General features: G+C 53.0%; 1 protein-coding gene across 1 annotated transcript; it reads left to right on the top strand.

Annotated features, from left to right (window-relative positions):
* Positions 1 to 10,584, top strand: LOC129201693 (ankyrin repeat domain-containing protein 20B-like). The gene is made up of 18 exons (XM_054813294.1): positions 1 to 431; positions 1,101 to 1,215; positions 1,461 to 1,634; positions 1,722 to 1,828; positions 2,267 to 2,407; positions 2,729 to 2,877; positions 3,032 to 3,093; positions 3,351 to 3,453; positions 4,932 to 5,034; positions 5,128 to 5,215; positions 5,344 to 5,421; positions 6,471 to 6,623; positions 7,410 to 7,579; positions 7,778 to 8,656; positions 9,056 to 9,737; positions 9,850 to 9,937; positions 10,015 to 10,104; positions 10,395 to 10,584. The coding sequence occupies exons 1-14, from the start codon at positions 220 to 222 to the stop codon at positions 7,926 to 7,928; spliced, it is 1,806 nt and encodes a 601-aa protein (XP_054669269.1). The 5' UTR covers positions 1 to 219; the 3' UTR covers positions 7,929 to 8,656; positions 9,056 to 9,737; positions 9,850 to 9,937; positions 10,015 to 10,104; positions 10,395 to 10,584.
* The last annotated feature ends 3,732 nt before the right edge of the window (positions 10,585 to 14,316 follow it).

The following is a 14,316-nucleotide window of genomic DNA, read 5'->3' as shown; positions in this document are numbered from 1 at the left end:
AGCGACAGCGCTTCTCTGGCTCGGAGCGTTGGAGGCTGCGAGCTGCGGCCGCCGCTCTCGGCTCGGCTCTCGGCTCGGCTCTCGGCTCTTCTCGCCCTCTCCCCGTCCTCTCCCCGACCTCTCCCTCTCCCCGCCCGGGGCTCGGCAGAGCCTGCCAGGCGCTTCCTGCGGCTACTGACCCCGGGGCGGGCTGTGCCCTCCCCTCGTCCCCGCCGCAGCATGCACAGGCTCATCGGGCTCCTCAGGAGCGTGCGGGAGCGCTCGACGTCCGGCAGCGCTTCCGCGCCCGGCGCCGCCGGGGCCTCCGAGCTCCGGGAGAAGGGCCAGGGCGCGCTGCACAGCGCGGCCGCCAGCGGTGACCTGGCCGAACTGCAGCGGCGCTGGTGGTGGTGGCAGAGACTCCGCATCAACAGGCGGGACGCGAAGAAGCAGTAAGGGGCGGGCAGTGCCCGCAGCAAAGCCTCCACCCACCCCCGGCTGGAAGAGCCGGCAAAGCCCAGCACGGTCGCAAGCGCCCTAGGAGCAGGGTCGGCTCCACAGCGCTCGCCCTACCGGAGGCCTGCCCGCGCTGGGACAGGAGGCGGCCGACGCTCCCCTCTGCCCTGCTCTGCCACCCTGGTCCCTGTAGCGAACTTTCTGTGGAGCTCAGCAGGCCTTCGTCCCAGCAGAGACGGCTCCTTTCCTGTTGCCGGACTGAGCGGCTTGCTTGAGCAGGGCATGGATTTGCAGAAAGACACAGCGCAGCCTTCCCATTGCTTTTAGAAACGCCATCCCCTCTGTCTCTGGGACACGTCTGGTGCAGGACTGATTGGGGGAAAACCCGGGGCTTACGCAGACTCCACAGCCTCCGTAGATTTATGTAGCCCCCATAGACTCCGGCTGAGCAAATGCCTCCTGACTCAGTGGATGTGTTGGGGATTTTTCCTAGCCAGCCCCAGGCTTTGGGTGTGCAATTGCTGCCACCAGCTCTGGAACAAGAAAGCTTGCTTTCAGCTTGGTTTTTGTCAGTTGAGGCTTGTGGCCCTATGCGTCAGGTACAACAGCCTGAAACCATGTCTTCAGCTGCCTGTCTGGGTTAACTGAATACGTTTAATTTCTAGGACGCCTCTGCATCTTGCTTGCGCGAATGGCCATGCAGACGTTGTGCGATTTCTAGCAGGAAAGAAGTGCCAGCTAAACCCTCGTGACAGCTTGAAGAAATCGCCGCTGATGAAGGTACACGGGCTATGTTATGCCGCTGTACGTTGGGCTTATCGATTATGCGCTGAGTGATACATACCTTACGTGATTCTTTAGGTAGGCCTGCGTAGAAACAGGTACGCTGTAGTCAGCAGGGAAGGGGCATATGTTGCCTAATCTTTGAAGACGCTCGTACTTTACAGCACTGGGGGGCTGCGGGAGTTCTGACAGAGAGAAACATAGGTGTTGGAAGTTATTCCTCCTTTGTGTCTTATTTCCAGGCAGTAGACCACCAGCACAAAGACTGTGTGACTATTCTGCTGGAGCACGGTGCCAAACCCAACCTCAAAGGTGCTGGCGGCAACACTGCCCTTCACATGGCTGCTGCCATTCCTAGCAAACCTCTAGTGGAGCTGTTACTTGAGCACAATGCCCATATCGATGCTCAGAATGAGGTAAGCTTGGACTTTGGGTAAGGCTCCTCTTCCCAAAACTTGCTTGACTTCCTGTGTTCTTCTAAGGGAGATAATTTCTCCTTTCAGTTGGGGTACACTCCGCTTACTCTTGCGATCACCGAGCGCTGTGAAGAGATGGTTGAGTTCCTTCTCCAAAAAGGAGCTGACGTGCATGCTCGAGATAAGCATGAAAGGTGATGGGTTTGTCAAAAGTGCGCGTGAGACTCCTTAGCGTTGTCCAAGTTGGATTGATGGGAGGCATAGGAATGAGCTTTGAAAAAGAACCAGGAGCTGCCCGGAAGGAGCTCCTTCTGTGTGACTTGTGAAAGCAGACCCGCACTCGGCCGCTCTCTTACTTCAGGGGACAGTTTCCACACTGAGGACTGCCAGAAAGCATTGGCTGTGGTGCCCTGCACGCACGCACCCTGCTCTGGGCAGGTGGTTGGCCTGGAGACCTCCTGAGGTCCTGCCAACCTGAATTCTCCAACGCTTCCACGTGTTCGGCTGTGCTTTCACTCTGCCTGTCAGAGAGGGGAAAATGAATTGTTTGGGGAGCAACGGGGGACTGAAGTAATGGCAATGCAATGTCCACAGAAGCTGATGTCTTGCCTATCATCTCTTGGATGCTTTAGGACCCCTCTTATGATTGCTGTTCTTGCTGGGAATATGAATACAATAAAAAGCCTTCTTCGACATGGTGCTGATCTTTCTCATCAAGACTGTATTGGCAAGCAAGCTACGCACTATGCCAGAGAGTTAACGCTTTACACCAAGTAAGTGTTTTACGTCCTCATTAGAGCAGATGCATTCTCAGAATGACCGTGCTGATGTACGGCCCTTTTTGGTAACATCACTGGGGGTTAATGAGGTGTTGAAGCTGGGCTCAGTGACATCTTCCGATGCATCTCTTTCCGGGTCAAGCGTGGATTTGGATGTTGAAGGGCTACTTCCCCCCAGAGTTCACTCTGACAATTCACTTGTGTGCTGCCAAGCTACATACACACACCTGTGGCGGTATTTTTACCGAATGCATTTCCTTCCTTTATATATATATATCTATCTATCTATATCTCTATATTTCGTTCTGTATATAGTATTGCTGAGCAACTGGAGGAATACATCAGGTGTGAAATGACAGGAGAATGTTCTGCGGGAGGCACAGAAGGCCCAGCAGTACTGGACAGCTTTTGCGCTGGGACAGCTGCTCATTGTCCCTTGGGGGGACCTGCAATGACCAGAGCAGGTAGGATCCTTCTGCCATGGAGGAGGTGATGAGGAAAAATCACTATTGCCTGTAACACAATGATAACCCATTCGTTTGAGAGCAGAGCATGATGGATGGGGAAGAGTAGAGTGAAACAGGCAAAGCAGCATAGCACTTCTTAACTCCTTTGTAGGTGTCTTGCCAGCAGCAGCAGAACAGCAAGAGGAAGAAGTTCACACTCCTTCTGATTCTAAGGTACCTTCTCTGAAAGAGGCAGTGGGGCCCACGCCGCTCGCTTGCTTTTGGGCTTGTCTTCGGGAGGTGTACTTTGGCCCCTTTTGAAAGCCCCGCTCAACAGAGATGCCTAGCACGCTGGCCCCGTTTGCCCTTTTGGTTCTTTCCGTTGCCTGATACCACGTTACGCGCGTTGGCTGAGGCGGGAACTTTGTGCGTGGAAACGGGTCGAGAAGGAGTCTGTGCCAGTTCTCACGTGTGTCTTTTGAATTACCCAGACGGATTCCGAAGCTCCAAACAAAGCGTCGGCCGGCGCGGTGCTTCCAACTGCGGACAGACACGGAGCGTGCACACAGTCCGTTGCAGGGGAGCGCGGCAATGGTAATTTCCTGGCGGACTAAATGGTTACCTTTGCAAGCTTCTCTGGAGTGAAGCCGATGGGGAAAAGCAGAGTGAAATAAGCACTCCCAGCAGCGTCGTGCTTCTTACCTCCTTTGTAGGTGTCTGCCCAGCAGCAGGAGCAGAGGAAGAGGACGACTCTCCTTTTGATTCTGAGGTAGAATCATAGAATCCTCTAGCTTGGAAAAGACTTCCCTTCAGAGCATCGAGTCCAACCGTAAAGCTAACAGGGCCAAGTCCACCCCTAAACGGTGTCCCTAAGCGCCACGCCTACACAGTCTTCTAAATACCTCCCGGCATGGTGTCTCAACCGCTTCCCTGGGCAGCCTGTTCCAGGGCTTGATAAGCCTTTCCGCAAAGAAATTTTTCCTAAGAACCGATCTAGACTTCCCTTGGTGCAAGCGGAGGCCGTTTCCTCTTGTCCTGGCACTTGCTATTTGGGGAAAGAGACCGACACCCTCCGGGCTACAACCTCCTTTCAGTTTAGTTGTAGAGAGCAATCAGGACTCCCCTCAGCCTCCTTTCCTCCAGGCCAAAAAACCCTAGTTCCCTCAGCTGCTCCTCCTTAGACTTGCTCTCCAGGCCCTTCACCAGCTTCGTTGCTCTTCTTTGGACGCGCTCCAGCAACTCAATGTCTGTCTTGTCGTGAGGGGCCCAAAACTGAACACAGTAGTCAAGGGGTGGACTCAGCAGTGCCCACTACAAAGGGACGATCACGTCCCTAGTCCTGCAGGCCACGCTCTTTCTGATACAAGCCAGGATGCTGTTGGCCTTCTTGGCTGCCTCGGCACAGTGCCGGTCATATTCAGCTGCCTGTCGACCAACACACCCAGGTCCTTTTCCACCGCGCAGCTTTCCAGCCACTCTTCCCCTTCTCTGAAGGAGGCACTGGGGCCCCACGCTGCTCGCTTGCTTTTGGGCTTGTTTCCCTCTATTGCTGCTTCTGCCACGCGCTCGTAACTGGGGCCTTGACGTGCCGGTGCTGCAGGCAGGCTGTTCAGTTAGGACAGGGACAAAAGGAGGTCAGGCTCATGACCTGGGTCTTCTAGCAGCTGGCCTTTCAGCTGAATTTCCAGTAGAAGAATGAGGCAGTAAAGCTTCCCGCGGTTACAATCCTCTGAAATCCTACAAGGCTGGCGCTGTGAGGATTGCTGGCTTTGCACCACACCGCTCTCTCCTGCAGATCCCGTCAGGGTCAAATAGTTGCCCATAGCGCCTACAGTCCAGACGCTTGGCTTCTCCTGCCCAGGTCCTCTCTATCTTGGGCAGGTGTACTTTGGCCCCTTTTGAAAGCCCCGCTCAACAGAGATGCCTAGCACGCTGGCCCCGTTTGCCCTTTTGGTTCTTTCCGTTGCCTGATACCACGTTACGCGCGTTGGCTGAGGCGGGAACTTTGTGCGTGGAAACGGGTCGAGAAGGAGTCTGTGCCAGTTCTCACGTGTGTCTTTTGAATTACCCAGACGGATTCCGAAGCTCCAAACAAAGCGTCGGCCGGCGCGGTGCTTCCAACTGCGGACAGACACGGAGCGTGCGCACAGTCCGTTGCAGGGGAGCGCGGCAATGGTAATTTCCTGGCGGACTAAATGGTTACCTTTGCAAGCTTCTCTGGAGTGAAGCCGATGGGGAAAAGCAGAGTGAAATAAGCACTCCCAGCAGCGTCGTGCTTCTTACCTCCTTTGTAGGTGTCTGCCCAGCAGTAGGAGCAGAAGACGAGGAGGATGATGACTCCTGGTTTGATTCTGAGGTACCTTCTCTTCCAGCTGTCGTGCAGAAGTCATGCTTCTGTGGCCCCTGTGCTGAAATGCAGTGTGGTGCTGCAGTGTTGCTAGGCATTCCTTTCCCCACTGTCTGTCTGTGTTCTCGCTCACTCAGATTTCTTCACTGGAGAGTGAAAAGCTTCAGCTAAAGCAGGATGCTTCAGCTCAAGTGGATTGTCAAAGCGATAGACAGGTGACTCTATCTATCAGAGGTTGATGCTGATACCTGAAAATAGAGCTTGTCATTGTACAGAGAGCTGTTCTTGCTACCGAGTTAATTTTGGAGTGCTGCTGAGAGGAGGTTATGGAATCTTGACCTGAAGTGTATTTTGGGCCTCATTTCCTTCCCCGTGTGAAGCAGAAGGTCTGCATAAAGAGGGAGGACAGTAGGTTGGAAAAAGGCACGTGCGCAGACTCTCAGCCTATATTCCAAGGAGAATACTAAGCCTTTTCTGTGCCTTAGGAAAGAGAAAGCCTCATGAAGAGCTGACAATGATTTAGATGTGCTCAGCTGAGAAAGATGTCTGCAGATGCCTTCTGGTGGTGGCCAAAATCTCTTCTCTTTGAATTCACTGAGGCATAGAAGCATAGAATGGCTTGGGTCGGAAAGGTCCTTTAAAGATCATGTAGTCCAAGCCCTTGCGGTGGGCAGGGATATCTTCCGCTAGATCAGATTGCTCAAAGCCTTGTCCAGGCTGCCTTGGCACGCTTCCGGGGATGGGGCATCCACAACTTTTCTGGGCAACCTGGTCCAGTGTCCCACCACCCTCGTTGCAAAAAATTTCTTCCTTATGTCCAATCTAAATCTACCCCCTTTTAGTTTAAAACCGTTGCCCCTCATCCTGTCACTATGGGCCTTGGTAAAAAGTCTCTCTCCATCGTTCTATGTGGAAAGGCTGCAATAAGGTGTCCCCAGAGCCTGCTCTTCCCCAGGCTGAACAACCCCAGCTCTCTCAGCCTTTCTTCACGGGAGAGGTGTTCCAGCCCTCTGATCATTTTCGTGCCCCTCCTCTGGACCCGCTCTAACAGCTCCATGTCTTCCTTGTGCTGGGGACCCCAGAGCTGGACACAGTACTCCGGGTGGGGTCTCACAAGGGCAGAGTAGGAGGAGAGAATCACCTCCCTCGACCTGCTGGCCACCCTGAAGACCAATCTAATGATACAATCGCATGAGTAAAAGCATATCTCACGTTGTCATCTCCTTACTGATCTCTCCATGCTCATGGAACACCGTTTCTTTAGAGATGGGTCAGGCAGCTGCAGGAGGAGCTCGCCAACGCTCTCAGAAAGAACTCCCTGGCAGAAGCGTCACTGGCAGCTAAGAAGCGCTACAGCAGGGACCTGCAGGAACAGCGGCTGCAGTTGCAGAAGGAACTGGACAGGTCTACAGCTAAGGTACGGAGGAAGCCTGTCTCTTGGCAGGGGCCCAGGCCTTTTTCGTAGCAAATCCGAGTCGGGAACTGATCCTTTCTTGGGGGTTTTGTGTAACCCAGGGTGGCTCCGTGCGTGGCTAGCTGCGATGAGGGTGGGAGGGAACAGCACTGCTGCCTTTGATGCCCGCCTGCTTGCACTGCTTGAAGTAACAGTGGAAGTTTGCGCTAAGGCGGTCTTGGTGCACTAGGCAGCTTTGCAACAGGAGTAGCTTGAGTGACATGTAAGCGACTCGCCTTGTTTTATAAGCCTGGCGCCTACAATCAAAAAGGTCACTAACTGTGAAGTCACTTGGTCCTTAATTGGGGAAGGGTGCGTGCATTCCTTCCAAAAAGCTGCTTCTCAAGTGTCACGGGGAAGGTGAATTTGCTTCTTTCTCTGAGGGTGTGCTGGTAGAGAAAGAGTAGGCATAGTGGAGTGTTGCGCTGGTGCTTTTTTGTATTCCCTCGTCACGTCATCATTGTTACGGAGTTGCAAAGTCACTGTAGGAGCAGGAGCTTCTAACCGTGTTGCAGCAGCCAACAAGTGGCTACAAAGAGTGTTGGGAGTCCTTGAGAGAGGAGGAGGAGGAGGAGTGTTGTGGCAGCGTTTAGGAAATGCTGTAGGAAATCAATGCAGACATAGGAGAGGGGCCAGTATAAAAGACAAAGAAGTAACACACATTTCGAGAGTCAAGGTGAGAGTCAAAGCAGTCCACTCCTTTTTATCAAACCTAAGCTGACTCCGGGGATTCTTGTTGTGGTTTGACAGCTGCAGGAACTGAGAGAACGGCATATCCGGACTGAGTGTTATGTCTGGTTCCTGAAGAAGGCCATAAAGAATAAGAAGAGGGAACTAACCACCTCCAGGAACCTGCAGGGCCTTCTGGCCGCCTCTTCCGCAACTGCGGCTATCCCAGAGCTGGAAGAACGCATGCAAAGGTAAGCAAGTAACACAGTGCAGCAAGGCCTCGCTTTCTGTGATGGTGTGAAAATAGGACTGTCTGTTTTGCACGCCACTGAGACAATAGTATATGATTTTCAACCACGCTTTTGGTTTAGATGAGGTTCTTTCACACGCTTCTTTGGGGATTTGTGCTCCTGTGGATTTCGGGGGTAACGCCTGTACTTCTTTTTCAGGCTCCAAGTTGGAAAGGCCAGGCTGGAAGCCACAGCCCAGCAACAAGCCAAGACCATCGAAGCCCTTCAGAAAGATCTGCAAGCCTCTGCCACAGTAAGGCAGTCAGAGCCTTCCCTTTTCATGAGCTACAGAGCCCAGTTCCACTCTTAAGATGAGGTTTTCCCGGACAGCCCAGGAGAGATCAGTTCCTCTGTTCTACTGACTATAGGCTGCTCTGAAAGTCCTGCTGGCCCATTCCCCAGCTTTCTGGCTTTGGGAGTTGTCCCATGAGACTGTAGCAAGTCCTACTTAACGCCGTCTTTGTCAAGGAGTTGACGCTAATGCACTGGCTTCAGTATTTGCTGCTTTCGACCAGCTGCGAGGTTGAGACCGCAGGCAGCACTTGAGACAGTCGTGCAGTAGAGGGATTTGGTAGCTTTGCTTGCGGACTTTCCTTGGGCTCTTTTGGTGGTGCAGAGCGCTTCATCCTGGAGGCCTGACTGGCATCGTCAGACTGTGACAGGAATTCTTCACTTGCCTGGACTCTGGTCACCTTCCTGTTTTAGTGACTCTGGATTCGTTGGCCAGAGGGTGTGGGTCCATAATGCAACGAGAAGACCTCCAGAGAAGAAAATCCGCAACTAATAAGGGAATGACACCTCCATAGGCAGTATTTTGTGTGCTGTGCTTGGGTGGCGTTGCAGGGCAGGCAACTGTGGCGTTGCACTGATGCTGGCAAGAGAAGAAGAAAGGCCCCGAGGTGTGACCTTCAGTCGGGAAAGTCCTAGCATGAGTTCTTTTCTCTTCTTTTAACGCTGCTGTAGGCTCGTAATGGCCCGGAGAACTTGATACCTGGCTTTCAGACAAAACGGACTGCAAAGGAACACCAACGTCAGCAGGTATATGAACGGCTTCTGGGAATGACTGGTTTTAGTCTTGCAATTTCTTGTGGGCAGGTAATCTATGAAAAGATGGGGTGGGCTGTGGAGAACCCCCCAGGGTTTTGGGCAGGGCACCCTCAGGGGAAAGGTCTATACGCCGCCTCATTCCCCTGGTGCTACTGGATTTTGAATCTGCTTGGTGGACAATATGCGGGCTCTTGCAGTCGTTAGCCCCATTCCTTTGATGGGTAGGCTCTGTCCTGTGGACAGGAGAGAGATCTGTGGTTGAGAGCTGCAAGAGGAGACTGCACTTGGGAGGTCCGTGTTATCTTCCTCGTGGAGAACGCTGTCTGCACGTTCTGCATATGGATCCTGTTCCAGCACTCCGTGTGTGACGTATCTTTCCTATTTTGAAAGTGTGGGAGTGAAAGCAAGGAAGTGAAGCAGCTGGTCGAGATGAAACGCCGATCAGAAGCGCTTCTGGAGGAAATGTGGCGGAGAAACAGTGCGCTGAAGGAAGAACGTACCAGGCATGGCTTTTTAGTGCTTTAAAGAAGTATCATGTTGAGTGGAAGTCAAGCTTTACTGAAATCTCATGTAAAGGCACGTACATAACCGTCTGTGAGCAAATTCAAGCCTCGCGTTCAATCTTGCAAAGTGCTTCTGTGCCTGAGCCTATGGTTTGAAAAAGCTGCAAAAGGCCTTGCAAAATCAGGCGGCCTGCAGTTCTCCTGGGAGGGAAGGAAGTCTTTTCTTCCTCTGTTCAGGTAAACTTTGGGCCTTCCAAGTGATGACTGGCACTGCAGTGCTGGCTGTCCTCAGCAATTCCTGGCCTGCAATTCAAGCACACTACAGATGAAGCAAGCCATGGCTGTGCTGCTTACGTAAGAGTACGTGAAAAAGGCCAACTGTTGCTTTGCTTCACGCTTTCCTCACTGATTTGCTGTGCAGGTTGAAGATGCTTCTGGAGGGAGCTCGGGCAAAGGTAAAGGCATATGCAGAGAAGGAGAGAGAGAAAGAGTCCCAGCTCAGTTTCCAGGGAGAGATGAATAACAGCTGTTCGGAGGTGGCCAGCCAAGTTGGTAAACTAAGAAGAAAGGTGAGCTCTGCTTTGCTCAGTGGATTTGAGGTGATGACTTTTTTCTGCTGGAACCAGTATGATTCTTTTCCTATGGTTTTTTTCCATGTTGCTAATTTCCTGTTGGCTGTAGCCGGTCACCATACATCAAGATTTTCATACGAAAAAGCAGGTGACAAATGCAGTCTCGATGGCCCCCCACCTTACGGATTCCCACAGATGTGAGTAACTTTAGAGCTCTCTCTTTGAGTTCCTTCTCTTTTGCTGCCTACAAGTTGGTGACATTATTTCTCAACAGCTGGAGATGCAGTCGAAAAACCACAGGCAGTGGATGAGAAAAAAGCAGGACCTGTGAGAAAAGCTGTCCGCACTGCGTGGGACTGCCATGGTAGGTCAGAGCCAAACAGAGCAGTCTAAAAGAGACGGGAGAAAGAACTGCACAAGAAATAACACAAGAACTGCAACAAGTGGATCCATATCTCCATGTAATGCCATTTTCCACATGTGTCTGTAGCCCATAGGCTATAACTTTGTTGTTGACATGTTTGAGTCTTTGGTTTTCGGTATCTGGATCTGTGCGCTAGTGCTGTATTTCCAGGATCCACTTTCCAGTGGCACCTTTGGCCCAGCCTGCTGTAAAACTAACACGCAGCCTTTGCTTTTCCTGCCCTTCGCCAGTCACAGCTGAACCTCCGATGTAGTTAGCGCTGAGATGATGCTGGAGCAGCGGAAGTGCCAGGAAACAGAGTGCTCACAGGGAGATGAGTGAAGCCTGGAAACCTTTGCCTTCCACCTCTTGCAGCGACTACCCTGCATCTAATTCCAAGTGTTCTGTTGCAGCTTGGTATTTAATAAACTCTGTCATCTAGTACGTGTCTTAGTTTTGCTGCACAATTGGAGTGCTTCGGACCTAGTGGGTTTGGATGAGGAGAGTCCGATTTTTGAAGGCTCACTCAGGCTCTCTTCCTATGCTGGCAGTTAGCACATCTCTCTCTGCCCTCGCTCTGAATGAAAATCAGTCCTGCAGACATCTCCAAGAGGCAGCACGCATCCGCGTCCTTTTCCTCGGGGGAGGCTTGAACCACAATTGTGCTCAGATCAGGCACTAGTGCTACTACTACTAATCAGTTACCAGGCTCTTCCTGCCTTTTTAGAGCACTCCTCCTGGTGGTCTGGGCAGAAGGTGGTGGGCGAGCTTCCGGTAGCCACGGAAGCTTTGCAGATCCCGTGGGGATCTGATGGATTTGTAGCCCGCTGAGGGGAAAGGCTTGAAGAAGTGGGCACGAACTGGAACAGGGGAATCCCTCCTGCCAGTGGAGGGCAGCACCGTTGGGAGGAACAGGCGGGCACAGGCCATAAACACGTGGCTCCGTGGCTGGTGTCAACGCCACAACTTTGGGTTCTTTGACAGTGGGACGGCCTACACGGCACCAGCCTTAATGAACTCTGATGGGATTCACCTCTCTCAAAGGGGAAAGAGAATCTTTGCCCAGGAACTAGCGGGGCTCATCGACAGAGCTTTAAACTAGGCCCGAAGCGGGAGGGGGATAACATCAGGCTTGCCTGCAACACGCTGTGGGACGACGTGCCCAGGTTGGAGGGATGGGGTGCTGGTGAGGGCCCTCGGCCTACTGCTCAGAGACGTGCTGGACACACTGCAGCACACTCGAAGCCTGGAGGAGATGAGCCAGGGACTCAGAGAAACACTGGGAGAATACATCACAACAATCCCAGCCACTCCAGCCAGTAAGTCAGCTTCATCGGGGGCACAACTGAAATGCCTCTACGCGAACGCACAGAGCACGGGGAATAAACAAGAGGAGTTGGAGATGCGTGCGCGCCTGCAAGGCCGTGACCTTATTGGCATTACAGAGACGCGGTGGGATAGCTCCTATGACTGGAGTGTTGGGATGGAAGGGTACAGGCACTTTAGGAAGGACAGGCAGGGCAGGCGAGGAGGGGGCATTGCCCTCTACTTCAATGACCAGCTGGAGTGCGCGGAGCTCCACCTGGGGATGGACGAGGAGCTGACCAAGAGCCTATGGGTCAGGATTAAAGGGAGCACTAGGGCAGGGGACATCATAGCGGGGGTCTGCTACAGCCCACCTGGCCAGGGTGACAGAGGAGGCCACAAGGAGAGGTGCCATGCTGGACCTCGTTCTCACCAACAAGGAGGGCCTGGTAGGGGATGTGAAGCTCAAGGGCAGCCTTGGCTGCAGCGACCATGAAATGGTGGAGTTCAAGATCCTCAGGGCAGCAAGGAGGGTGCACAGCAAGCTCACTACCCTGGCCTTCAGGTGAGCAGACTTTGGCCTCTTCAGGGATCTGCTTGGTAGAATACCATGGGACAAAGTCCTGGAGGGAAGAGGGGCCCAAGACAGCTGGCTAATATTCAAGGGTCACCTCCTCCAAGCTCGGGAGCGATGCATCCCAACAAAGAGGAAGTCAGGCAAAAACACCAGGAGGCTTCCATGGGTGAACAAGGAGCTCCTGGGCAAAGTCAAACAAAAAAGGAAGCCTACAGAGGGTGGAAGCAAGGACAGGTAGCCCGGGAGGAATAGAGAGAAGCTGTCCGAGTAGCCAGGGATCAGGTTAGGAAAGCCAAAGCCCTGATAGAATTAAATCTGGCCAGGGACGTTAAAGACAACATGAAAAGTTTCTATAGGCATGTTAGTGAGAAAAGGAGGACGAGGGAAAATGTGGTTCCCCTCCGGAATGAAACAGGCGACCTGGTTACCCAGGACATGGAGAAGGCTGGGGCACTCAACGACTTCGTTGCCTCAGTCTTCACTGGCAAGTGCTTGAGCCACAGTGCCCAGGTCACAGAAGGCAAAGGCAAGGACTGGGAGAATGAAGAACCGCCCACTGTAAGAGCAGATCAGGTTCGAGAATATCTAAGGAACCTGAAGGTGCACAAGTCCACGGGACCTGCCTTTTCCCACTGACTGGAAAAGGGGAAACATAACCCCCCTTTTTAAGAAGGGAAAAAAGGAAGACCCAGGGAACTACAGGCCGGTCGGTCTCACCTCCATGCCTGGCAAGATCATGGAACAGACCCTCCTGGAGACTATGCTCAGGCACATGGAAAATAAGGAGGTGACTGGTGATGGCCAACATGGCTTCACTAAGGGCAAATCGTGCCTGACAAATTTGGTGGCCTTCTCTGATGGGGTTACAGTGTTGGCGGACAAAGGAAGAGTGACAGACATCATCTGCCTGGACTTGTGCAAGGCATTTGACGCTGTCCCGCACGACATCCTTGTCTCTAAATTGGAGAGACAAGGATTTGATGGATGGACCACTCGGTGGAGAAGGAATTGGCTGGATGGTTGCACTCAAAGAGTTGTGGTCAATGGCTCAATGTCCAAGTGGAGAACGGTGACGAGTGGCGTTCCTCAGGGGTCGGTACTGGGACAGGCACCGTTTAACATCTTTGTTGGCGACAGGGACAGCGGGATCGAGCGCACCCTCAGCAAGTTTGCCGACGACACCAAGCTGTGTGGTGTGGTCGACACGCTGGAGGGAAGGGATGCCATCCAGCGGGACCTTGACAGGCTTGAGAGGTGGGCCCATGTGAACCACATGAAGTTCAACAAGGCCAAGTGCAAGGTCATGCGCATGGGTCAGCACAAACCCAAGCAGCACGACTATAGGCTGGGCAAGGAATGGATTGAAAGCAGCCCTGAGGAGAAGGACTTGGGGGTGTTGGTTGATGAAAAGCTTAACATGAGCCGGCAATGTGCAATTGCAGCCCAGAAAGACAACCATGTCCTGGGCTGCATCAAAAGACGTGTGACCAGCAGGTCGAGGGAGGTGATTCTGCCTCTCCACTCTGCTCTTGTGAGACCCCACCTGGAGTACTGCATCCAGCTCTGGGGGCCCCAGCACAAGAAAGACATCAAGCTGTTGGAGAGAGTCCAGAGGAAAGCCACAAAGCTGCTCAGAGAGCTGGAGCACCTCTCCTATGAGGACAGGCTGAGAGAGATGGGATTGTTCAGCCTGGAGAAGAGAAAGCTCCAGGGAGATCTAACTGCGGCCTTCCAGTACCTGAAGGAGGCCTACAGGAAAGATGGAGAGGGACTGTTCATCAGGGAGTGTAGTGACAGGACAAGGGGTAATGGGTTTAAGCTGAAGGAGGGGATTAGATATTAGAAAGAAATTCTTTACTGTGAGGGTGATGAGGCACTGGAACAGGTTGCCCAGAGGGGTTCTGGATGCCCCTTCCCTGGAAGTGTTTAAGGCCAGGTTGGATGGGGCTTTGGGCAACATGCTCTAGTGGAGGGTGTCCCTGCCCATGGCAGGGGGGCTGGAACTAGGTGATCTGTGAGGTCCCTTCCAACCCAAACCATGCTATGATTCTATGAATCCCACCTCAACCTAAGGAAAAATGTTTTCTCTTGTGAGAGTGGTGTCAGGGACCTGGGGTGGGGCTGGAGACCCCAGCTCAGCCTGCTGGCGGCTTATTTGTACCATGCAGAGGTTGTGGACTCTCCATATTTGGAGATGCTCCAAAGTGGATGTGGCCGCCCTGCGCTGGCTGACCCTCCTTTGAGCAGGCCGGGGACAGATGAGATGACGCCCCTTCCAGCCCTGATGATGC

This window comes from Grus americana, chromosome 1 (assembly GCF_028858705.1).
Source record: "Grus americana isolate bGruAme1 chromosome 1, bGruAme1.mat, whole genome shotgun sequence".
Lineage (NCBI taxonomy): Eukaryota > Metazoa > Chordata > Aves > Gruiformes > Gruidae > Grus > Grus americana.
This window is presented reverse-complemented; position numbering and strand designations above follow the sequence as displayed.